At 43.5% G+C, this 26178-nt stretch overlaps 1 protein-coding gene across 9 annotated transcripts in view; it reads right to left on the bottom strand.

The window, feature by feature from the left end:
* Window positions 1-26178, bottom strand: part of LOC126982620 (cubilin-like) — a 182142-nt gene that overhangs the window by 29617 nt on the left and 126347 nt on the right. For 5 of the 9 annotated variants that reach the window (XM_050834815.1, XM_050834814.1, XM_050834823.1 and 2 more), the window contains exons 4-6: window positions 15412-15486; window positions 11617-11676; window positions 4554-4731 (exon numbers count right to left, since the gene is read on the bottom strand). In XM_050834815.1, coding sequence (XP_050690772.1) covers window positions 4554-4731; window positions 11617-11676; window positions 15412-15486 — 313 coding nt within the window. The remainder of the gene's footprint in view (window positions 1-4553; window positions 4732-11616; window positions 11677-15411; window positions 15487-26178) is intronic. The other 4 variants (XM_050834816.1, XM_050834821.1, XM_050834817.1 and 1 more) reach the window with 3 other exon arrangements.

Raw genomic sequence — 26178 nt, 5'->3', positions numbered from 1 at the left:
CCCCGGCCACCTCAGATCTCGAGGCTCACGATACAGAGAGGAAAACCAGGTAGCTGCAGTATCTCAAACCCACGCTGATGAATGACGTCATTGAATATCGAAGGGACGAGAAAGAAAACGTAAACATAAAAATTGCAGAGGCGCCAGAGAGTCGTATGGGGCACGTACAGGAAGGCGCTTTCATAATCATACCCCATGTCCTTCTTCCTGACGTCATGACCAAATAGACACGTTTTGACCCAGTAGCCAACCCGCGTGATGCTACCTGGTCCCTTCTCTGTATCATGACGCCACAACACGATGACCCATAGATAAATAGAGAGACTAAAGGATGATAAGATGCAGTTGCTATAAATATTTTGAGTGATAATAACCATAATAATCATGCAATTTAGTCCCATTACCTACCCTTTGCGTTAGCTTTCCGTAACAACTCTATTTTTTCTCTAAAACTTTCCAAATCAACACATTATAATGATTTGGAAAGCCATTGTGTGATGAAAATATGTGAACTCAGGATCAAAGGTGATTGGCGGAGCTGTCTACAAAGGCTTGGCATGACACGAGGTGGAAGGTGGACACTATGCTCTAAAAGGGACGCTTGGCAGGATCCGATCTGAGGAGGCGGGGAGAACGTGACCCGACACCACTATATGAGGGCAGACTAAACTAAAACTGGTGGAGAGGGCGGCGAAGAGAGAGAGAGAGAGAGAGAGAGAGAGAGAAGGCGAGACAGAGACAGATAGAAAGAGAGTAAGGAAAGGTTTAAGTCAAGAGAGAGAGAGATAGAAGAATGTGGTTAACAGTTGAGCTTTAGAACGTTTATTATTGGAAGTGGTTTATGATGCTGGCGAGCGGCTAATACGGTGTTATGAATGCACTTTTAGTTAAGGAGAAGTGGATCAAGGAAGGGCTACTCACGCCGGGGTTAATCCGAGTGTTGATCCGCTATGATGAAGAGGTAAGAGGAGGAACGGTCACTGCTGGAACACACTCACACACACACACACACACACACACACACACACACACACACACACAGTCTCTCAGTAATCTACATAAGTCACTCAATTAAGCAGATGTCAGTAGGTACAGAGACAGGAGACAGATTAATCCTCACTACTATTATATTCACTAACACCATCACTAACCACCACCATCACCACCACCACCACTAGATTCACCACTCTTACCAACTCCCTATGATATTCCAGCTCTATTTCCTCCTCCTCCTCCTCCTCCTCCTCTTCCCCCACTACTGACAGCCCTTCATTCTGTTGCTAAGAGTCGAAGAACGGCTATTGCTATTTATACACATGGATACAGAGCCTATTTATCCCTCCCTCCCCATTAGGATCTACATTATTTATCCTGATCCTGAATGCATGTGTGTGTGTGTGTGTGTGTGTGTGTGTGTGTGTGTGTGTGTGTGTGTGTGTGTGTGTGTGTGTGTGTGTGTAGGAGTGAGAAAAAAATAACCTCTTCTTCTGTATTGCTGCTATGTCCTCTTTCTGTCCACTAAGGGCGCGCCGTAAGGTTACAAAGTGTGGTTCTATGCAAGTGTGTGAAGGCCAAGATGTCCCTCAGCGATATGTTGGCAAGGAGGCCCCTATTGCAGCCTGAAGGGAAGGGAAGGGAGAGTGGTGGGAAAGGCTAACTAAGGAGCGAGAAATAGGTGTGTGTGTGTGTGTGTGTGTGTGTGTGTGTGTGTGTGTGTGTGTGTGTGTGTGTGTGTGTGTGTTTGTTTATATCTGTCTGTCTGTCTGTACGTGTGTGTCTTATTCATCTCCCTTTGTGTCTGTCTGTGACTGTTTGCTTTCTTACTTGTCGCGTTAAACTTTTTCCTACTCCTAAAAAAAATATATATACATACACTTAATCACACCGCATTTACGTTGCACACACAAATACATACATACATACATATATTCATTCATTCATAAGCGCACCCACACACAATCTATAAATAAAGAAATATACAGAAAAAAATATATACACATTATACTCAGCAACAAAAAAACTCTTCGCTCGTGTCATGCCAGAATTGAAGTTTTCTCTTTTATTCACCTTCCTCTCAGTTTTATGAGGGCAGTCTCTCTCTCTCTCTCTCTCTCTCTCTCTCTCTCTCTCTCTCTCTGCATCGATTCTCGCAGCGTCAACGGAAACCCACACGGGTGGCACATGATACACACACTGCATCAACCGGCTGTGCGCGTGTTCCCCCTCTGACGTTGTGTGGGTGACTGGGCTTATGGGAATCGTGTAAGCTATTTATAACTTGCTGTACTTCTGGTTAGCTATGGGAGACTAAATGTGCTGAGAGAGAGTAGGAAGAGAGGCAAAAGATGAAGGATAGAGAAATAGAGATAAATATGGATAGATTGATAGGTATATATATAGGTGGACAGATAGATAGATAGATAGATAGATGCAGAGAAGACAAAGAAAGGAATGGAACAGAGAAAAGGAGTCTTGTTATAAAATTGAAAGTAGGAGAAAGAGAAGGACGGAAAAGTAGAAAAGAAAGCGACAACTGCGTGAAAAAAATGTGGAAAAGGAGAAAAGAAAGCAGGTAAGTAAAATATTAGAAAGATGTAAGGGACAAAGAAAGGGGAGCGAGAAAATAAACTAGGTCGGAAAAAAGACAAAGAAAGGAGGAAAAGGAGACAGACCGAAATATGGATGAGACGCAAAGAAACGAAAGGGGAGATAAAAAAAGAAACAAGGAACTGAAAGAGATAGGCAAACAGACAGATAGGCAGATAGATAAATAGGTAGATAGACATACAGATAGACAAAGAAAGAGTAGGGCAGAAGGAAAATGTAAAAGAAAGCTTGGTAATGAGAGGAAGGAAGCGAGAGGGGAAAGAAAAAAGAGAGGAAGTGCGTGTGCGTGTGTGTGTGTGTGTGTGTGTGTGTGTGTGTGTGTGTGTGTGTGTAGGGTTAGTATGGCTCCTAAGAATCACTCCTCTGAGTCTTCATTCTTAAGAGTCTCGTCCTCTCTGTGCCGCGGGCGATTTCCCTTATCGCTGGTACAGAGAGAGAGAGAGAGAGAGAGAGAGAGAGAGAGAGAGTGGGGGAGGGGACTTCTACCTGCTCTGACGTCATTTAGAGCCCTCTCTCTCTCTCTCTCTCTCTCTCTCTCTCTCTCTCTCTCTCTCTCTCTCTCTCTCAACAACTAGTTTTTCTCAGAAAACACACGAGTCCTCTTTAGTGTGTTTACTAAAGCAGCCTCTGTGTGTGTGTGTGTGTGTGTGTGTGTGTGTGTGTGTGTGTGTGTGTGTGTGTGTGTGTGTGTGTGTGTGTGTGTGTGTGTGTGCGTGCGTGCGCGTGAGAGCGTATGTGGGCTTGTATGTTTGTGTTTGGGTACAGGACTACTAAATAAAAAACATATCTTTGGGGAAAGCTATACTATCTTGATTGAATTAAATAGGAATGTTAAGGAAGAAAACAAGATATTAGCAAAACGTAAAACGGATTTCTGTTTCAAGACTTCATTCGCGTTTGACAAAAGAGGAAAAGGAGACAAATAAGTAAACAGTCAGGTAGATATTTAAGGAGGCAGCAGGTACATAGCCAATTTAAAATGGAGACGAACAGTATGATGAATATCTAGTTTGGCGAGCAGACAGGTGAGCAGGCAGGCAGGTACGTAGGTAATGAAGCAAATAAGTAGGCAGAGGGGAAGATGAGCAGGTTGACATTAAGCAGGAAACACTAAGGAAACAAACACTTTTCATTAAAGGGTCTACTTTTACGGGCTTTATTTATTTAGCTTTTCCTAACACTTCAACCCACTCTCCTTCCTGCATTTAATTTTCCATACAGACAGCTATACAGACACACACACAGCCAAACAAGTAGAAATACACACACACACACACACACACACACACACACACACACACACACACACACACACACACACACACACACATACACTCACACACACACACGTACACATAAACAAATACACACACATAATTGGATGATTAGAGTTAATTTTACACACATAAAACACTAGCAAGCATGGCAGCTGCACGTCTATGTGGCATCAATCAATGGAAAGAAGTAGGAAAAAACACCATCAAGAAATTCATTCATATTAATAAACGGCAAAAGTATATGGAAGATGATGGTGAAAAGGAGGAGATGAAAAGGAGAAGGAAATGAAGAGGAGGAAGAAGAGGTGGAGGATAAATAATAAGCAAAAAGAAGAGAAATAAGACGAAAGGATGGAAAACAGATGAATTAAAAAAAGCATACCAAGATAAACACTTGAGAGATTGCCACAGTGTGATAAAGGAAGATAAGGAAAGGAAAGCAAAGAGAGAAAGTTAAAGAAAAAGAAACCATAACACCACCCACCACCACTATCCCCCCCACCACCTCCACCAGCATCACCACTATCATCACCAGCAACCACCACCACCACCACTAACAAGAGCAACATCTAAAACACTAACACCCCACTACCACCACTACACCAACCAACATGAACATCACCCCCACTAACCCTCCCCAACATCACGTCCATCACTATGAACACTTACTCTGGCGGTGTCCCTCGGAGGCTGAAGCGTGTGAAGCGGATCTGCACTCGCTCCCCGGGACCCGCCACAAAGGTGTAGAGACATTGGCGGCCGTGTCCATCAGGGTTCTCCAGCTCCGGCGCCTCGAACTTGCCCTCGCCCAGCCCGTTCTCGCTGCTCACTATCTTCCGGTCGCATTCTAGAAAGGGATCGGGGGAGGAAAGGAAGGTAAGGTTAGCTGGGGCGTCTTGGTGCGTTTGCTGTGCTTGGTGAGGCGAGGCGTGCGACAGACAGGTGAGATGTAGACACACACACGTACATACGCATCCACACCTCCTCACGTCAGTCAGGTGGGTGAGTAGAGAGCCATCCGTGTGTGATTGGGTGTGTTGAAGGAGCTGTTCCGAGGGTCTGTCGCACGAGCCTGCTCACCTTATCCACAGTTACTCAGAGAACGTGTGTGTGTGTGTGTGTGTGTGTGTGTGTGTGTGTGTGTGTGTGTGTGTGTGTGTGTGTGTGTGTGTGTGTGTTTGCTTTCTTGACGAGTACACACACACGCACATACAGGACATCTAGGCACCTCACACCCGCATAGCACACACCTGCGTAAGTACACACACACGCACACACATGCAGAGCTGTGGTGACGGACAAGACGATGATGACGTAGAGTGGAATACTGATCACCCGCGTCGTTCGTGTGCGTGTGTGTGTGTGTGTGTGTGTGTGTGGAGGGGGGTGAATGTAAGTGGTCGTGGTATTTACAGAGGTCTCCAATTCCATTCTAAATTTATAAACCAACTCGATTCATAAAGGCCAAATGAAATCACAGTCCGGAGACAAAATTTTAAAGAGTCTGCCAATTGCTTGTCTCCGGTTCCTTTGGGTGTGGACGCGCGGAAGTCTAGCGTCTCCTCGGCCTCAATATTCCACACTGTTCATGGAGGAGGGAGAGGATGAGCGGTGGGGGAGGAGAGAGCAGGGCGGGGCAGGGGATGCAGATGAGGGTTAGGAACAGGAACAGGAATAGAGGAAAAAACGTAGGAGGAGGATGATACGGTAAAGGAGGAGGAGGAGGATGACGAGAGGCAGACATACTCGCTGGTTAAACATGAAAGAGCCTTTGACATGACACGGAAGCAACAGCAGCAGCAGACACAGTAACAGCAGCAGCAGAAACAGCAGCGATAATAGAACCAACATCAGGAGGGAGAATGAATAGCCAGGGAGAGTATAAAACTAAGATAATGGGCCATACGTAGAATCAGGAGGGATAGAGTGAGTGAGCGAGGGAGAGTATAACGCGGGAGATCGGGTCACCACCATGCATCAGCGACACTCGAGTCTCAGCCGACCCACTGAAAGCAACAGCAGCAGCAGCAGTAACAGCAACAGCAGGGGCAGCAGCAGGAGTAACAGCAGTGGCAGCATAAACAGCCGCCACCATCACCAGCAGCGCCACCAGCCAGCGAGCCAGCCACAGCCACACCACAGCACCACGCAGACCCACAACTCCCTCCATGCTGTATTCCGACCGGCCACACCCACTCCCGCTCCGCCACCACCACCACCACCACCACCAGCACTCCTTCCCTTCCTACTCTCACGGAGGGGAAGGAGGCGGCGGCGGCGACGGTGGTGGTGGTGGTGGTGGAAGCTCATGTCCATTGAGAGGGATAAGAGTGCAGCGGTTGAGTCTTTACAGGATTGAAGGACAGCTGGAGGTTACGGAATCGGTCTTGTCATCCTTATCAACATGCACGGCTGGTATTGAGGGATAAAGTAAACTGGAGAAGGAAAAGAGGTCGTGTGTGTGGTGACAAAGAGGACGAAGGGGAGAGTGGAGGAGGAAGAGGAGGTGTGGGGAAGGGAAAAAGAGAATGTGGACTTGCGTCTTGCTTTAAAGTCGAAGGTCCAGCGTTTTTTTGGCCCCATAATGAGGTTAGTTGTTTATTTTCAAGTGTTGAGAGCGGAAGACAGAGGGACAGTGAAGAGGAAGGGGAGGGAGAGAGGCACCAAGAATTAAGAAAAAAGATACGAAAAAAAGGAAAAGGGGAGAGGAAGGTAAGAACAAAAGCTTTCACCACAAAAGAGGAGATTAAAGAAACTAAAATCAGGAAGGTGGACAAAGAAACAAACATAAAGAAAGAGAGAGAACTGGTTGACAATAATATCAAAGAAAACGGAAATATCTTGAGCATGTTGGAAAATTGTAAGGAAATAAATCGTGCCGTTGAAGTGCAAAGTAAAGAAGGTAACAAATAGGAAACTGAACATTTGAAAACACTCTCCATAATGGGGAGTGAGGAAACCTAAAATTAAAAAAAAAAAATGAGAGAGAGAGAGAGAGAGAGAGAGAGAGAGAGAGAGAGAGAGAGAGCAAGGTCTGCTCTTACCGGCCTCGTATTGACCCTCTGGAGTCAGTCTCTCTCTCTCTCTCTCAAAAGCTACTGGAAAGTAGGACGCAGGGCTGGGAGGGAAAATGCTTCTAAAAGGATAGGAAAATTTCTTATAATAGGAGAGCTTTTTCTTTTTTGTGAAGGGCAAAGGTCGAAGTGCAGGGGAATAATAACGGCGAGGAGGAGGAGGGCGAGAGGAAGGCCATGAAGAAAAAAAGGGAAGAGAGCACGAAAAACATAATCATTAAAAGTAGTAAAACATTGACTTTGGTGTGTGTGTGTGTGTGTGTGTGTGTGTGTGTGTGTGTGCGTGAGGGAAAGAGAGAGGGCGGCAGGGCATTATTATAAGCAGGAATTTATATCAACGCACAAGTGGAAATTTGGTTCAATATTTAGGTTACTATATTTTTGGCAGAGGGTGAAACGAGAGCGCGAGAGCGAGAGAGAGAGAGAGAGAGAGAGAGAGAGAGAGAGAGAGAGAGAGAGAGAGAGAGAGAGAGAGAGAGAGAGAGAGAGAGAGAGAGAGAGAGAGAGAGAGAGAGAATGTGTGTCTGCGCCAGTGAATGTCTCGACGGTTGATTCATGATATCACCAACACACCACGCTCAGTGTATCCGTTCAATTATTTTTCCATTCTCGCTAATGACACGATGAAATGACTCACCACCACCACCATCACCACTATAGTTATCACCACCACTACCACCACTATAATTATCACCACCACTACCATAATCACCACCACAGCTTCCATTACTCTCGCCCCAATTGACACCGTGACAACCATAAATTACCATCACCCCCACCATCACCACCACCATCACCACCATCATCACCACCATCACCACCACTACGACTAATATCATAACTCCACAACACTGTTTAATTAATGTATTGTGTACTTAGTCTGAAAGCGTTTGCGAAGGAAATTGTGGTCGGAAATATTGGTGGTGGTGGTAGTGGTGATGGTGATTTTGATTGTGATAAGTGTGATGGAGTACACATACACGCACGCATGCATCACACACACACACACACACACACACACACACACACACACACACACACACACACACACACACACACACACACACACTTACGTTTTAAAAATAATAATAAATGATAACCGACCTACATATATATATACAAATAAATAATACACAAAATGAACTTGACTACGCCTAAAAAAATATGAAACTAGCCTGATTAATTCACTATAATTAAAATTAAACTAACAAAGCTCACCTAAGTCACACAGCAACTTGAATAATAATAATAATAATAATAATAATAATAATAATAATAATAATAATAATAATAATAATAATAATAATAATAATAATAATAACAATAATAATAATAACAATAATAATAATAGATATAAATAATAATAGCACAGATTCAGGAAAAACAAATCATATGAGGGCAGGAGAACTATCCGCGTTCCAAAACACCTGTAGTAGTGATTAAACAATTAAGGTGGTGGGCCAGGCGGGCGGGGGAGAGCAGGAGAAGAAGGGGAGGGCGAGAACGGCGGGGGGAGCCTCGGCCGGGCCTACGCGGGGGTTAGGAGGTGAGCGAGTAACCGGCTTAATCTGAAGGCCTTGATGGAGAGAGTCTGGTGTTATTAATAAGTGTGTCAGCCACGTTAAGAATCCTCTCCATTACCCCGCACACAACCCGGTTACTGCGGGCCGGTGGATGTTGTTGTTGTATGTTAATGAAATTATCTGTAATGTTAAAGAAAATTAGCAATTAGGTTAAATATGCTTATTAGCCGCCGCGGAGGAGTAGCTTTTGTTTAGTAAGGGGGGAGGGTTTTTTTTCGTGTTGGTTCAGTTAGTGCGCAGGGATTAATTAGTTTTGGTTATTATAATTATTTTGGGTCATTTAGAAAGCTTCACATACACCTCGTTTAATTAGGAGAGAGGCCGGCGTGAGGGGGTAATCAGGGTGTGGAGGCGGGGAGGGGAGGGACCACGGAGGGAGGGAGGAGGAAAGAAAGGGCTATTTTATCTCCGAGACTATTAACAAGGGCGAGGCTGGGAGGCTGCCAACAAAGGAGAAGGAAGGGAGGAAAAAATGTTGGGAGGGAAGGGAAGAGGAAGGGAAGAGCACCCAAAACAAGGAATGTAGATTATGAGGAAGGCGGAGAGAAGGGAGCAAAAAAAATGTTTGGAGGGGAGAGAAGAAGGGAACGTAGATTATGAGGAAGGATGAGGGGAGGGAGGAAAAAATGTTTGGTGGGGAAAGAAGAAGAAGGGTAAAGCACCAAAACAAGGAACGTGAAGGAAGGAAGGAGGAAGGAAGGAAGAAGGAGGAAGGGTAGGAAAAAATGATGAAGCTCTCTAGGCATACTGAGGGCAGGATAAGGAAAACCATTTATATATCTGGAAAAAAATATATTAGATGACTCTTGGAGACGTACGAAATAAAACCAGGTCAGTTAAACGTATTAAAACTAAAACATCACAACGAGAAGACAAATAAGTCGCATAAATGTTAAAAAAAAATCACACAACGCAAATTTTAAATATAACCGAATAGTTTGTGTAAAATAATCATACAACATACATATCGTTAAAATATATTGAGATAACTTTCATTTTACTGAGAGAAAGAACCACTCAAGGCGCTAAGAATCCATTTAAACTCACACATTCCAATCACACTCTCATTCACACGACACTGACACATCCATAGTGCTTCATTTAGATATTTAACTCTGTATGTAATTAATAGGAGAGATGTTCCAGGCAGAAATTCGATAATGAAGGAGAGTGTAAAAGCTGCTTGTGAGGGCACTTGGAGCAGAAGCCATACGCAAAAGACACGTCGGTGAAAAGGAAACGAAGACTGCGGGAGAGGGAAAAGTCTTAGGAAAGAGAAACCCATATTTAAGTTACTGTGTGTGTGTGTGTGTGTGTGTGTGTGTGTGTGTGTGTGTGTGTGTGTGTGTGTGTGTGTGTGTGTGTTTTAGTGTGTGTATATGTTTTTTTTATGTGTTTCTAAACCAGGTAAGTTTTACTTAACAAGGCACACCGCTGGCTCCAGTACTACCTCCATAACACACAACACACCAGCTCCTGTTACTGCTACTACTATTATTGCTACTACTACTACCACCACCACTACTACTACTACTACTACTACCACCACCACCACCACCACCACTATTATTGCTTTCGTTGCCATCTCCCCTCAAACATACACTAACCCATTTGAATATTTTCTACAGGGGACCAAAACATGTCACCGAGTTACTATGATAACATCAAGATAAAACGGAATTTCGAGGACAACTCTCTCCCTTTCATTCACATTCAGCTCGGCCACTTGTAGCTGTAAAGGGCAACTGAAGACAATAGAATATACGGATCCTAGACACAAACCGGAGCTTGGAAAAGAAAAGAACGATATTGGCATGTTTTTAAGACATTCAAAATAAATGTGAAGAGATCAAGAAATAAAACATGTGAATAACTAAATTATAGTGTAAACGAAGGACTAACATGTATTGGCCGTCTACAGCAATATATACTGCTGCCCCCCATACACACACACACACACACGAACACTCATTACTATCCTCTTTCCGGAAGACACCAATCCATTCACGACGATGCTTTTAAGGAACACACGCGCATAAAAAAAAAAAAAACACAAAGCCTCCACATAGACACCAACAAACACCCACTATGAAAACCACACCACGAGCCACAAACACCGACACAATTCACAGTGGTGGTACTTTTCCGACATTCCTGTACCAGTAAAAACCGCAGGTGCCGCCCATGAAGGTGCGAGCGAGGTACACACAAGCGCTACTTCCCACCGCTTACCTACACACCTACACGCACGAGGCAGGTGTTCCCAGAGGCCTTGCGGTGCCGGTAGTGGGTGTTTGAGGGCGGGCATGCGAGAAGTTGCTTAAGTTGGAAGCGATACATTCTGATGCAAGGCAGAGCATAGAAGGGATGGATAGCAGTAGTAGTAGTAGCAGTAGTAGTATTAGGAAGTGTAGTGGTAGGAGTAAGAGTATCAATATTTGCACTCGTTTTCGAGATCGCAGTAGTGGAAGCAGGAGTAGTAGTAAGAAGTAAGTGAAGGAAGAAACAAATATAAATCTATGTATATAGTTAATTAAAATATATGCTTTTCTTCTGTTGGGATCATTCCTAATGGTGGAGGTTGTCAGTTGCAACAGTATTCAAATTACTGCTGAGATTTGTACTGGCGGTGGTAAATTTTAGTTTCATTATTATTATTATTATTATTATTATTATTATTATTATTATTATTATTATTATTATTATTATTATTATTATTATTATTAGCATTATTGTTATTATTATTTTTATTATTATTATTATTATTATTATTATTATTATTATTATTATTATTATTATTATTATTATTATTATTATTATTATCATTATTATTATCAGAAGTAGTAGAAGTAGTAGTAGTAGTAGTAGCAGCAGCAGTAGTAGTAGTAGTAGTAGTAGTAGTAGGAAAAATAAAAGCAATAACAATATTTAGAGTAGAAGCGATAGCAACAACATGAACAGCAGTAGCAGCAGAAACAACAATAGCAGCAGCAGCAGTAGCAAGAGCGGGAGCAGAGGGGGGAGGGGGGGCAGCAGCAGCAACACCAGCACTAGCGGCTTTGGACCTGGTAGTACCTATGACAATGAATGAGGCACCGAAGGGTAATGAAGGCGGCAGACGAGACTCGGCCACGACTGGTCGAGGAACAGAGGCAGGGTGAAGGAGGGAGCGAGGGAGAGAAAAAAACAACTTACTAAGGGGCGTGGCGGCAAGGACACCACGCGACAACAACGATAAAAATAAACCAGTGAACTTTCCATGTGTTTAATACATAATATTTGTGCATTGTTCATATACAGGCAGATGGATTATTATGAAAAATAAATAAATAGAGGAAAAAATGCTAGGATAAGTGGAAATGTATCAATCAGTCAATGCTGAGAGGTGGAACATACATAAAATAATATACGTTTTGACCATTAACCATCAGAAAGATAATAGTATTGGCAACAATGCTGCTGCTGTTAAAAAAAAGGGCTGGAGGGGAATCACATTCGGGGAAATAAAAAAAAATATTAACAAAGGAATATAAATTCTTGTAAATAATGAAAGAAACGATAGAAAACAATGGCAATAATATGACAGCTGCGACGGAGAATGAGGAGCAGATGACGAAGCAACAGAAATGTCGAGAAGTCACTGATGACGAGAGAGAGACAGAGAGAAAACAGATGAAGACGGAGGAAGCAAGAGCCGCAGACAGACTGAGAGGCATGGCGATAGACACATGGCGAGACGGTATGTGACAGACAGACACACACAAAAGTAGAAAGGGAAAACAGGGCACACTTAACAATAATAAAAAAAAAACTAAAATGAAACTGTGAGTTAATGTTAACCCAAATAATAATAATAATAATAATAATAATAATAATAATAATAATAATAATAATAATAATAATAATAACAATATTAATAAGAATAACAAGAATAATAACGATAATAATAATAATAATAATAATAATAATAATAATAATAATAATAATAATAATAATAATAATAATAATAATAATAATAATGATAATGGTAATAATAATAATAATAATAATAATAATAATAATAATAATAATAATAATAATAATAATAATAATAATAATAACAATAAAAATAATAATAATAATAATGATTAGATCAATAAATAGTAAAATAACCACTACTACTACTACTACTACTACTACTGCTAATAATAATAATAATAATAATAATAATAATAATAATAATAATAATAATAATAATAACAATTATAACAATAAATATAACAATAATAATAATTATAACTATAATAATTATTCATTCATACACCAATAATAATAATAATAATAATAATAATAATAATAATAATAATAATAATAATAATAATAATAATAATAATAATAATAATTATAATAATAATAATTATTATTATTATAATTACTATTAATATTATAAATATTGTTAATATATTTATTTTTATCATAATGATAGTGATTCATAATGATAGTGATGCTAACTCACCGGACATTCCCATGGAAACTGATCAAAGCAAGAGATAAAAAGGAAAAAAAAAGTGAGAAAGAAAAGCAAAAAATTGAAAATTTTGGGTGTGGAAAAAGCTTCTTCCGCATAGCCCTCGGGAGTCAAAGCTGAAGGGGCGTGACAATGGAGCTAAAAAATGTGTAATGCAGGAAAAGTGATATTTTTAAAATTTATATTTTACACCACAGGCGATAGGGGGCTGCGCGGGGGCCTGCATTAAGTGGGGGGGGGGGGGGCGTGTATAGTGCAAACAGTGGGGGGGTTAAGATAAGGGTACGAGGGAGGACTTCTCGTCTCTTCGTTGGGTCTTAAGAATCTCATCAAAATACAAACAAACAGACAAACAGTCAAACAAAGACAGGCAGACGGGCAAGAGATGCATGTTTTACTGACAAGTATATTTTTATCACTACACAACATGGAAAAGGCGATTATTAGTCTTACGGAACAGGGAAACCAGATACACACACACACACACACACACACACACACACACACACACACACACACACACACACACACACACACACACACGCACACACACACGGCGTTTAAGTTTATATTTCAGATGTTTAGAAATGAGATAATGGGGACATCTACAACCCCCCCTCCCTCCTATTTTTCCCTCCTCCTTGCACCTCCTCTGCAGCCCCCTCACGCACCCCCAGATCACTAGCACTCTCACCCCTCTAACCCTTTACCTCCCACCCCTTCCGAGGCTCATAAGGGAATGGATAAAAAATACAACAGACAAATAAACTGTCATCTCAAGTTGTAAAATTTCTCGGGTTTGGAAGACAGTAAAAAGGAAAGAGGAAGAGGAAAGCATAATGCAAATACGAATGGGAATAATATTGAAAGAGACAATTAAAGAAGTATATACATAAGAAACAAGCGTGAAGTCTGCGTCAGAGATGAATAACAGTAAATGGCAAAGAGAAACGTGACATGCGAGACTAGTGATTTTAGTGGAAATGAAATAAGAAACATATATAAGAAAGGAGAAGTTATTAGCATGAGATATTTGTACATGATTAAGAGCGAGAGCGAGAGAGAGAGAGAGAGAGAGAGAGAGAGAGAGAGAGAGAGAGAGAGAGAGAGAGAGAGAGAGAGAGAGAGAGAGAGAATCAGCAAACAGACAGATAAAACGAACAAAGGCAAATATATTCAGTGCTCTCTCTCTCTCTCTCTCTCTCTCTCTCTCTCTCCAGTGACGTCAGCAAGGAGACAATGGTGGAGATAAAAAGCACATGAAAGGAAAGCGGCTTGAGCATAAACAGCTCCTTATAAAAAGAAACGAAGAGAAGAGGTGGAAGAGGAGAGGAGAGGAGAGAAGTGGGAAGAAGAAGAGTGGACAGGAGAGGAAAGAGAAGAGGACGGGAAAGTGGAGAGGACAAAAATAGATGTAGCTAACGAGGATGCAGGAAAAATATGAATTATGATAAAGGAAGGGAGGAGAAAATCGACACTGTGGAGGCTTATACGATAGTGATGAAAGGAAACGAGATGCGGTGATGGCACGCGGCGGAGGGGAGAATGGGATGCAGCAATTAGTCCAAAAATGTTTTAAGAAGATAATAATAATATGTTAGAATCAACGAAAAAACAATGGTACGTCAAAACATTTATAATATCCACCGACACATTGATAAGCGCCAATGTTTTATGTTTTAAGTACAACTAAACACCTAAATGAGGGAAAAATATTAAACATATTCACACTAGTTAAAGGACACAGACAATTAATAGTAATAATAATAACAGTAATACTAACAATAATAATAATAATAATAATAATAATAATAATAATAATAATAATAATAATAACAATAGTAATAGTAATGAAAAGTTAAAAAATGCCTTAATTTCATATTTTTGTTTAAATTCGTTTTGTTGATTTAAGGAGGTTAGGAGGAAAGGAAGGGAGTGAGGTGGAGGAAAGGAAGGGCGACGGGAAGGGAGGAAGGGAGGGAAGGAGAGAGGGAGGGAAAAAGGGAGGAAGGGAGGGAGAAAAGAAGAGAGGGAGAGACGAATGGGAGCGAGAAAAGAAATAGGGTTACTAAATACAGGAGAGGAAGGGGAGAAGAAGGATAAAGGGAGGGTGGAAACACGAAAAAGTTAGAGAGGTAAGGAAAAGCACGATGAAGGGAGGAAGATAGGGAGGGAGGGGCCGAGAGGGGGAGGAGAGAGAAAATACTAGTGGAAAGGAAAGGAAAAGGATAAAGGAAAGGGTGAGGCAAAGCTGGGTAGAAGGAAATGAGAGAGGAAAGGAAGGGGAAATAAGAGAGGGAAGAAGGGATGGGCGATGGAGGGAGGGTGGAGGGGGGAAGGGGAGGGGGAGCGGGGAGACGTACTTGGCTCCTTGGTGGGGAAGCTGTCTGCGCCCTCTGCCTCGTCTCGCCTCCCGCCGACGCTAGACACAAGCCGATCTGATGACGGGGGGTGGGGGGGTGGGGGAGGAGGAGGAGGAGGAGGAGGAGGACGGAGGAGCAGGAGTGAAAAGAAAAAAAAAAAAGGACATAAGGAGGAGGAAAAAGGATATAATGAGGATGATAAGACAGAAGGAAGAAGTTGTTAATATAATGAATTTGATTATGAATGATGATGATGACGATGATGATAATGATTCGATTACGTGCATGTGTTTTTAGAGTGTGTGTGTGTGTGTGTGTGTGTGTGTGTGTGTGTGTGTGTGTGTGTGTGTGTGATAGATACATAGATGGATATATAGATAGATAAATAAAAAGATAGATAATAAAGATATGCGCCATTGAGTCAATTTGTGATAAGAAAATAAGAAGAAAACAGTGAAAGAAAAGAAATAAACGAAGCATAAAAAAAATAAAAGACGTGTAGAGAAAAAATAACGCACAAAAGAACCAAAAATAAATAAAACAAAGTGCAATAAAGAAGAAGAGAAGGGAAAAAAGGAAAAGGAAAAGGAAACGGACGGGACGGAAATGGAACAATGAATAAATAAAGTGAATGAGGGTGAAAAATGACAAAAAAAAAAAAAAAAAGGATAACGGTAGAAGAAAAAGAGGGACAGAAAGGGGAAGGGAAGGAAGGGAAGGGAAAGGATGGAAAAGGGAATGGGGAGGATGATGGGAGGGGAGGGAAATGGGGAGGGTAAGGGGAGGGTAGAGGAAAGGGAGGGGGAGGGGGGGAGGGGAGAGAGCCTAGTTAGTGGTGGCGTGTGAGGTGCAGAACTGGACTGGTGCCAGAAACAACAAGAGCAGCAACAACAACAACAACAAAACAACAACAACGACAACAACATGAGGTCAAAGGCAGCTCTCGGTGGCGGGTGACCTTGAGGATCTGCGGGAAACCTGAGGAGGAGGAGGAGGAGGAGAAAGAGGAGGAGGAGGAGGAGGAGGAGGAGGAGGAGGAGGAGGAGGAATAATCAAGTACAAAGAAAAGAAAAGGATGTAGTGGGAATGGAAGGAGGAGGAGGAGGAGGAGGAGGAGGAGAAAGAGGAGGAGGAGAAAGAGGAGGAGGAGGAGGAGAAGGAGGAGGAGGAGGAGGAATAAAGAAGTACAAGGAATAAAAACAGGAATGTAGTGGGAATGGAAGAAGGAAATGGAGGAGGAGGAGGAGAAGGAGGAGGAGGAGGAGGAGGAGGAGGAGGAGGAGGAGGAATAGAAAAGTACAAGAAAGAAAAAGGATGTTTATGGAATGGAAGGCGGAAAAGTAAATGGAAGAGGAGAAGGAGGAGGAGGAGGAGGAGGAGGAGGGGGAGGAGGAGGAGGAGGAGAAACAGGAACGGGTGGAGGAGGAGGAGGAGGAGGAGGAGGAGGAGGAGGAGGTGGAGGAGGTGGAGGTGGAGGTGGAGGAGGAGAAAGATAAGGAGGATAAGGAGGAGGATGTATAATTTACTTTCTACAAACACTCTCTCTCTCACAGACTCGGAAAGGAACACAAAAACCTTCCATAAATATATTCCAAAGATAATAATAACACTTTTTGCGCACACTCGATGAAACAAAACTGAAATAAAAAGGAAGATAAATATAACACCAATTTCACCTACAGAAAAAACAAAAAACAAAAAACGTAAAAAAAAAACAATAACCTTTTTTTCTGATGTGTTTTTCAAGACGGTCTTAATTAAACTTTCCCTCTTTTCTTTTCTCTTTTTTTCTTTTTCTTCTATAATAAACAAAATACTGGACGAGAAACCCAACTTGTATTTCTGATAAGAGAGATAGATAGATAGATAGATAGATAGATAGATAGAGAGAGAGAGAGAGAGAGAGAGAGAGAGAGAGAGAGAGAGAGAGAGAGAGAGAGAGAGAGAGAGAGAGAGAGAGAGAGAGAGAGAGAGAGAGAGAGAGAGAGAGAGAGAGAGAGAGAGAGCAATTTTTACTACATTGAAAGAAAATAAAACTAGTACAACGTAGTGTGTGTGTGTGTGTGTGTGTGTGTGTGTGTGTGTGTATGCGTGTGCGAGTACATGTATATTACTGACCGAGACAATAGACACACACACACAAAAAAAAAAATAATAATAATTACCCCCACCAAAGCCTTTCTCGACAAGCTAAGGAGAAAGATAGGAAGGTGTAACGATGGTGATGAGAAGGGAAGAGAGGGTCAAACGTCTCTGCGTGCTTGCCTTACGATGTGGTGCGTGGAGGAAGACTCAAAGTGCGTGCGTGTGGGTGTGTGAACGGCAAAACATTACTCCTGGACCAGCTAAAGAAAGGCGTGAAGGGTGTATGTGTTGGTGAAAGCGGGGGGATAAGTCTGCGTGCTGGGTCCCCTGAAGAGATGGAGAGATGGCGCGTGGAGGCTGATGAGACGAAAATGGAGTGTGTTGGTATGTGTGTGTGCTGTTGTGTCTTAGAGGTGTGTGTGTGGTAGAGACTAAAGGGCAAACAATGTCAGGTGAGTATTGGACAAAGTGTGGCGAAAAGAAAATAGAGAGTTGTGGTAATGAATGACAAAAACACTAACGAGAATCTAAAGAACACAACTTTTGCCTAAGAACAAGATCAACGCAGGTCAAGAGACTGAATATGCGGAACACGAGGAAGAGGAAGAGGACGAGGAAGAAGAAGACGAGGACGAGGACGAGGAGGTGGAGGAGGAGGATGAGGCTCTGGCAATAAAACAAATTCGATAGTCATAAGGGCAGTAAAGAAGTCATCACCTGGTCATCTTTCTCGCCTCAGGTCATCCGCAGGTCACAGGTGGAGAGCGGAAGGGAAGAGAAGGTCATGAGGTCAGCGTCGAGCCATTGGAGGTCATAGGTCAGAGGTGAGGTCAGGGGTCAGAGTTCGTAGAAAAGAGGAGAGACGAGACAGGTTAACATTCGGAGCGTTCTTGTTCACCATATTTCTGCTAATGCGAAAAGACGAGTTTCTCCCCGGAAAAAATAAAACGATTGAAACGGACAGGTAAGGGACAAGGCACGTACTTAGGTAAAAAGGTACAAGTGAACCCAAAACATGTGAAGTAGAGACGTAAAGTTGTAGACAGGCAGATAAATATACAGGCGGAGAAGAGAGAGAGGGCAAAGACGGGAAGGGAAAGGAAGGTCGAGTCACACACACACACACACAAGGAACACAAGAGGTACAGACTGAGAGACGGACAAACAGACAAGACAGACAGACAGACAGATACACGGACGGACGGGCGGATAGATATACAGTGACATAGAAGAAACACAGGCAAGAGATGAGAAATATGGACACACATCCCTCCCCCTCCCCCCTCCCCAACAGAGACACTCAGAAACTTACACAATGTTTGGAGAAGAGAAGAAGAACATGACGGACTAATCTTGGGAAGACCACTACATTATTATCATTATTATTATTATTATTATTATTATTATTATTATCATTATTATTATTGGATTGAGGTTTGAGTTTAAGACCACTTTTCCTCGAAGGCATAGAGGTGGCGAGGTGAGGAAAAGAAAGAGGAGGGTGAGGTTGCAAGGAGATAGAAAGAATAAGGTGGGAGGGTGGATGGAGGGGCGATTTAGTGGACTGGCGGCGGTGCGAAAAGGCAAGGGGTGAAGGGGGGAGGATAAGAGAGAGGGTGGAGTTGCAAGGGGGGAAGAAGTGATAAGGTAGAGGGGTGGAGGGAGTGTAGAGGGAGAGGCGGGGTGGGAGGCGAGAGAGAGTAAAAAGATGAGCGTGGCACGGATGGCGGAAGTGTTGGGGAGAAACTTGCTGAAAATTCACTCTCTACCTTAAAAAAAAAAAAATGTTGAAAGTGTTTCGTTTACCCTGAAAATATGCTGAAAAATTTCCGTACACCCTAAAAAGTGAAAGAAATCTTTCTTTATAACCTAAAGTGTTGATGAAAATTCTTATACCCTCAACAAAACATTCTTCCAAAACAATATACTTGATGAAAATTTCCGGTCTACCCTAAAAGCTTACTGAAACTTCTCACTATACCTTAAACTTGCTGAAAATTCTTACTATACCCTAAACTTGCAAATTTCGAATGTATCAAAAACTTGCAATTTTTTCCCTATACCCTGAACCCGATAATACTTCCCGGTCTACCCCCAAACACTTGAAGGAAATTCTCTTTGTACCCTAATCAGATGGAAATGAACTCTGTAACCTAAAGCTTGTTGAAAATTGTCTCCATGAATAAAATAATACTTGAGATCGAAGTTTTCAGCCTTAACTGTCAAAAGCTGATGATGAGGAATGCAGGTGAGTTTTAACGTCATTTTCCTTATGTCACCTTTCCTATCCATCACTACTTTATGAGCTTCACGCGTGCAGCATCCTTTACTATTCCACTCACACCTTGTCCTGTTCGCTTTCCTCACTGACTCACACTCGTTCATCCACTTCGTCCTTTCTTTCCTCAGTTATCAACTCACTGAATCACTCACTTGTTCACTCCCTCCCTCATATCCTTCCTCCCTTTACCACTCAATGACTCACTTACTCATTCACGCGTTCAAGTCTCAGTGTTGTGGTCGGCGTTGTGGGTTCGAGGCGGGCACGTTGTCGATACTCTAATCAAATCCCAAGAAAGCAATAAAATAACATGCGGTGCCTTCCGTAAGCTTTAAACCAACACAGTAACCCTCAGCACTATCACCTCCCAGCACAGGTCCTTTAGTCCCTTTGCCTCTCAAGCACATCCTCCCCCAGCCTTTCAGCCCCAGTGAAACCCTTCGACGTGCAAGCAAAGGCCAGCCACTCCCCTTCACTGAGGTGGCTTCCAGAGTAGTCGCGCCTTTCACTGTAGCTTTGACCTGACACGAGTATGAAGACCAGCTGGACACCATTTATTTTTTGTGTGTTTTGAGGGATCGCTCTGCATTCTTTACACGTTTACAGGTTGATGTATTTCCATTTTTTCATATGATGTTTGAGTTGTGTTGCTATTATTTTTTCATTGTTTTATTGTAAACTTGTTGTATTTCAAAAACGTTAAAATATCACTCCGCTCTTCATCCTTTCCAAGTTCCCAGGTTGATGTATTTTTACGTTTTTCATATACTGTTTGGGCTGCGTTGCCATTTTCTTTTCTTTGCTATATTGTAAACCTGTTATATACTGAAAACGTTAAAATATCACTGTTATTCATCCTTTGCAAGTTCCCAGGCTGATGTATTTCCAATTTATTCTTTTTTTCTTATACATTTCTGCGTTGTTGTTATTTCTTCTCTTCGTTATCTGTTAAGCTTATGTTCTATTTGGAAACGTTAAACTATCATCTCTATGCATCCTTCACAAAGCTCTTAAGTTCATGTATATCTACCTTTTTCTTTCTTGTTATTTCTGTGTTATAATGTGCTCGTTATTTTCTGTTATCTCGTAAACTTGAGTTATAGATAAAACGTTAAAACATAATCGCTAGCCACTATTTACAAGTTCACAGGTTGATGTATTTCCCAACTTTTTCCCTTTCATACACTTTTGCGTTGCGTTATTTCTTTGTTATCTTGTTAAGAGTTATGTTCGGAAAAAAGTAAAATGTAACACAAAACACATTTCTATTTCAGTGAACAAAGCTTTTCCCTGGAGCTAGCAAATATCAAATACTACTTTTTTCAGTCAGCAGTTAGTGTTCAAACGGTATCGGCGCTCCAGCGGGTGACACGATACGAGGAAAACTGTGAAATGGAAGCACTGCCCTCGTCTATCCCTCCTAATCCATCTTTCCTTTCCGTGCTGTCCAACGTCTCACCTGCACATTTATTCCACCTGTTTTACCTAACCTTCCTACCCTAACATCCCCACTTCCTCCCACGTTAGTTTCATATCCTTTCGTAGCACGGGATTTTCTGAGGTCAACCCCTTCGCTTCTCTTCTTTGTGGGCAGAGGATACGAGGCAAGAGTGAAGCGGTACAACAAATCCAACGGGTGAAACGATTTGCCAAAGTCTATCACTATCTATTTACGTCTATCAATCTTTATCCTTTCGTAACACGGGATATTCTGAGGTCAATTTCTTAGCTTCCATTCTTTGTAGGCAGAAAATACGAGAGCAGACTGAGGAGGAAGCGCTGCAAATCCAACAGGTTCATGGATATAAGGAAAGCACTGGTAACGTCTGTGAGCCTTTATCCTTTCGTAGCACGGAAGATTCTGAGGTCGATTCCTTTGCTTCTTTTCTTTGTCGGCAGAAGATACGAGCGAAGACTGAGGTGGCGGTGGATAAGAAACTGACGTGGACTAAAGGTGGAAGGAAGTGGGGATGGAAGGGCAGGAAGGTTAGGCAAAAACGGTGGAACAGCTGTGAGGGTGAGACGAGGGACAGTGCAAAAGCGGACATATGGACAAGAGGATATAAGGAGAGAAATGAAAGGTAGAGGAAGGAAGGAGGGACAAAAGAAGTAAGGAAGAAAGAAATGAGGAGTGACAGAGGGGAATAAGGGAGGGAGATCATAAGAGGCGTGGTGATGAAGAGGGACGAGATGGAGGGAGGAGATATTTGCAAAATAATAAAAGAGGATGAAAGGGAGTACAGAGTAAAAAGAGGAAAGGAAAGGGAGACTAATATTTTAATAGAATTTAGAGGAGAGAGGAAAGAGTGGGAGCAGAGAGACTACAAACCACTTTCGTATGCCCTCGGGTCACACACACACACACACACACACACACACACGAAGAGTTATGTGTGACCTAATTCCCTTCGTTCCTGCCGGCGCGGGAAGGACGTGGAGGCGAGAGGGACAGGAAGGGACAGGAAACAGGGAGGGAGGCGAGGGAAGGTGACCTTGGATGGGGACGGAGTGGCGGATGGGGGGCAGGGCAGGGCGTGGGGCGTGAGGGGGGACGTGGGATGTCAGGGGGAGGGTCATCACCACCAGGACGACTCGCCGGCCTGGGAAAATTCGTGGTCGTCGTTGAGGGAATCAGTCGCAGGAAGGAAGCGACTTGTTCATCACGTCCTCGCAGGAAGAACTTAATCTGCCATGACCACGAGAACACTGAAAGCGGCGCATCCTTAATTCTCTCTCTCTCTCTCTCTCTCTCTCTATCGACTGCAGCCCGCCAGACGCAGGCCCGGGAGGCGCCCCGCTCCACTCGGCCCAGCGCCGCGCACCGCCTCGGCAAGACGAGATAAATCAGACGACAGACTGATTCCATGCCACATCCACACGGATCCGCCTGCCACTAGGACCTGCGGGGCGGCTCGGGAAGGGTGGGGAGGGAGGCGAAGGCGGAGAGGAAGCAGCAAGAGACACGGGGAGAGAGAAGGCGAGGCAGCGATGGAATGAGGGAGGTGGAAACACGACTCAGCGCGACGGTGCAATGCCCGAAGTCGCCGCCTTGAATAATTCATCTTTCTATTCTTTGCTCCGCGCCTCCCCTCGCGAATCATGACCGCCAGCCAGCGTGACACATATTTATCACCTCAAAATCAAGACGTATTCTTCCTCCTCGCGACGTTGCTTGCAGACGGGAGGGAGGCAAACAAGGGCCCGTCTTAGCTCCCTCGATAACACAGTTCCCCTTTAAATTGCGGCGGCAGCACCAGCACCGCCGCCACCAGCACCGCCAGCCTGGAGATAAGCAGGAGGCAAATTCAGGTCACTGGCTGAGCGGGTCACGGCCTTGCTGGGACTGACTGAGTGGCTGGGTGGGTGAGTGAGTGTGCTGACTGATTGGCTGACGCTGAGTGGCTGAATGTGCTGACTATCTAGTTGGCTGGCTGAGTGGCTTAGTTTGCTGGCTGGCTGGCTGAATGGTTGGCTGGATTGGCTTGCTAGTTGAGAGGTTGGCTGAATGGCTGGCTGGTTGAGTGGGTGTGATGCTGGCTGACTGGGTGGATGGCTGGGTAACTTGCTGAGTGACTGGCTGGCTGACTGGATGGTTGGTTAACGGAATGTGTGGCTGGTGGGTTGAGTTGCTTCCCCCGCTGGTATGATGCTGTAGGCGAGGTGCCGGGAGGAAAAATCTTGGATAATTGATATTTAAGTAAAGAAGCGAGCGGCGGAGGCACGCGGGAGGTATTTCAGGGAGAGAATTAGGCCAGGCACAAGACAACGGATGAGAGAGAGAGAGAGAGAGAGAGAGAGAGAGAGAGAGAGAGAGAGAGAGAGAGAGAGAGAGAGAGAGAGAGAGAGAGAGAGAGAGAGAGAGAGAGAGAGAGAGAGAGAGAGAGAGAGAGAGAGAGAGAGAGAGAGAGAGAGAGAGAGAGAGAGAGAGAGAGAGAGAGAGAGAGAGAGAGAGAGAGCACATATTTGTTATTCCATCTTTTTTTTCTTGTTTGATACGTTTTTGTTGGTCTGTTTGCACGCCTGATCCAGCGAGTCACGTGACCTCTCGTAAATCAAGCAGGTATAACGATGCTTGTTGGAGGAAAAATCAGAACAGTGGAAAGAATAACATGATCGATTTTTTTTTAGATGGCGCCGCTATAAATAATTGCCTGCGCCACCAACGGACTGGGGCCAACGGATATCAGGACCCATCAAGATAGCCTACTACCGGCTCTCTAATATATAAGTGAAACGTAAAAAAATCACTATCGTCATTATAATCCCCACATCAATATTCGTTTCACCATCATTATCATCATCATCATTATCCCACCGTCATTAACACCAGTACCATCAACATCATCACCAAAACTATCTTCAGTCACCTCCACCATTATCATCATCAGCAAAATCATTATCATCATCATCATTATCTCACCGTTATTACCACCAGTACCATCATCATCATCACCAAAACTATCTTCATTTTGCCACAATTACCAGTATCCTCATCACATACAACAGCTTCCTTTAAATTATTCATATCATTACCACTGGGACTCATCACCAATATCGCAACACCACTATCATCACCACCATGTAACACACCTCTTCCCCTTGCAACACTACAGTCATCACCACCAACAGCCTGCCAACCTCACCTTCACCTCCGCTTATATCAATACCATCACCACCACCACCACCACCATACCATTATTCAAAGCACCCTTCATCATCAAATCTACTCTTACCCCCTCAACACCATCATTATTTCAGTCACCACCACCATCACCACCCTGTCACCCTTAATCCCATTCATCACCATTCTTCCCTCAACACCACTAACGCACCACCACCTCCACCACCACCATCACCACCACTCCAAAACCATAGAGCAAGGGTTGTAAAGAATTATATAAGAGGATTCTAATTGAGTTAATAAGTGTGTGTGTGTGTGTGTGTGTGTGTGTGTGAGAGAGAGAGAGAGAGAGAGAGAGAGAGAGAGAGAGAGAGAGAGAGAGAGAGAGAGAGAGAGAGAGAGAGATATGAGAACTATGAGAACTATGCCACGCTATCAGGAAGCGGAACTATGCAGATTATTCTGATAATTACAACTCACTTCTGCCTCAACACCGCCCCCACCACTGCTACAACTATTACCACTATTACTACTACTACTACTACTACTACTACTACTGCTACTACTACTGCTACTACTACTACTACTACTACTACTACTACTACTACTACTACTACTACTACTACTACTACTACTACTACTATGATGATACGCGTGTTGGCTGGAGTTCAGAGTTAATATCGGGAACAGAAGACACTACTAACTTATACAAGAGCGTTCCACTTATCACAGTTCTGCTACCACTGTTACTACTACTACTACTACCATCACCAACGCTACACGCGGGAAGTAAGATAAACAAACATCCATCCAAGCACTAAAACTTTTTACACAAACACTTTACCACCACCACCATCCCCACCACCACGCCCACCACCACCACCACTACACCACCGCCATCACCACTGCCAACGGGTGCCAATGGGGGCCAAAGCGATCAAAGGCTCTGCTTCGTGTGGGGTGAACGTGTCAGCGGCTTCGGGAGGCTCGCCCATCGGCCCTTTCACTCCCCCCTCAAAGCACCCCCCATTTTTACTCCCTCCCCCCCAGCTCACTCCAACCCTTCTGAGCTCACTTCTAACCCCCCTGAGCTCACTTCACTCCTAACCCAGCTCACTTCAACCCTAGCAACGTTCCCTGGACCCTCGCAGCCCCACAGTTCACCATCTCAAACAGTTCTCAAGCCCCAATCCAGTCTCCGAGCGCAGCACCTCTAGTCCCTCTTACTCCCAGTCCCTTTAATACCTTCAGCCCCCTTCAGTCTCTCAATCCAGTCCTTTTAGTCCTCTTTAGATCCAGTCCCCTTAACACCCACTACCCGGTCCAGCCTCTTAGCTCATTTCCTTCAGTCCCCGTCATTTTCAGCCCCCTCAACCCTTCAATCCATGTTTCAAGCACAACTCCGGTCCCCATTACAGTCCTTCAAACCTTTCCAGCCAGCACAACAGCCTCTTAGTGCAGCCCCATCATCATCTTCTTCAGTCCCTTCAACTCTTTAGTCCAGGTTCCCAGCACTCTTTCAGCCCCCATAATAGTCCGTCAATTCTTTTCAGCCATCACTAAAGCCCTTCAGACCCTTCACTTCACAAGCACAGTCCTTTCAGTCACTTTCAGCCCCCAGTGAGACTCCTCCATGTGCCGCCTCTTTTTAACTCCCAAGCATGTTCTCTTTGGCCTCATCAACCCCAAAGTCCATGCTCCTTGACCACTCTTTTTACAAATATAGCAGCAGCCTCCCCTTTCGCCCTAAGCATAGCAGGAGACCTTTATGTTACCCCAA

This window comes from Eriocheir sinensis, chromosome 51 (assembly GCF_024679095.1).
Source record: "Eriocheir sinensis breed Jianghai 21 chromosome 51, ASM2467909v1, whole genome shotgun sequence".
Lineage (NCBI taxonomy): Eukaryota > Metazoa > Arthropoda > Malacostraca > Decapoda > Varunidae > Eriocheir > Eriocheir sinensis.
This window is presented reverse-complemented; position numbering and strand designations above follow the sequence as displayed.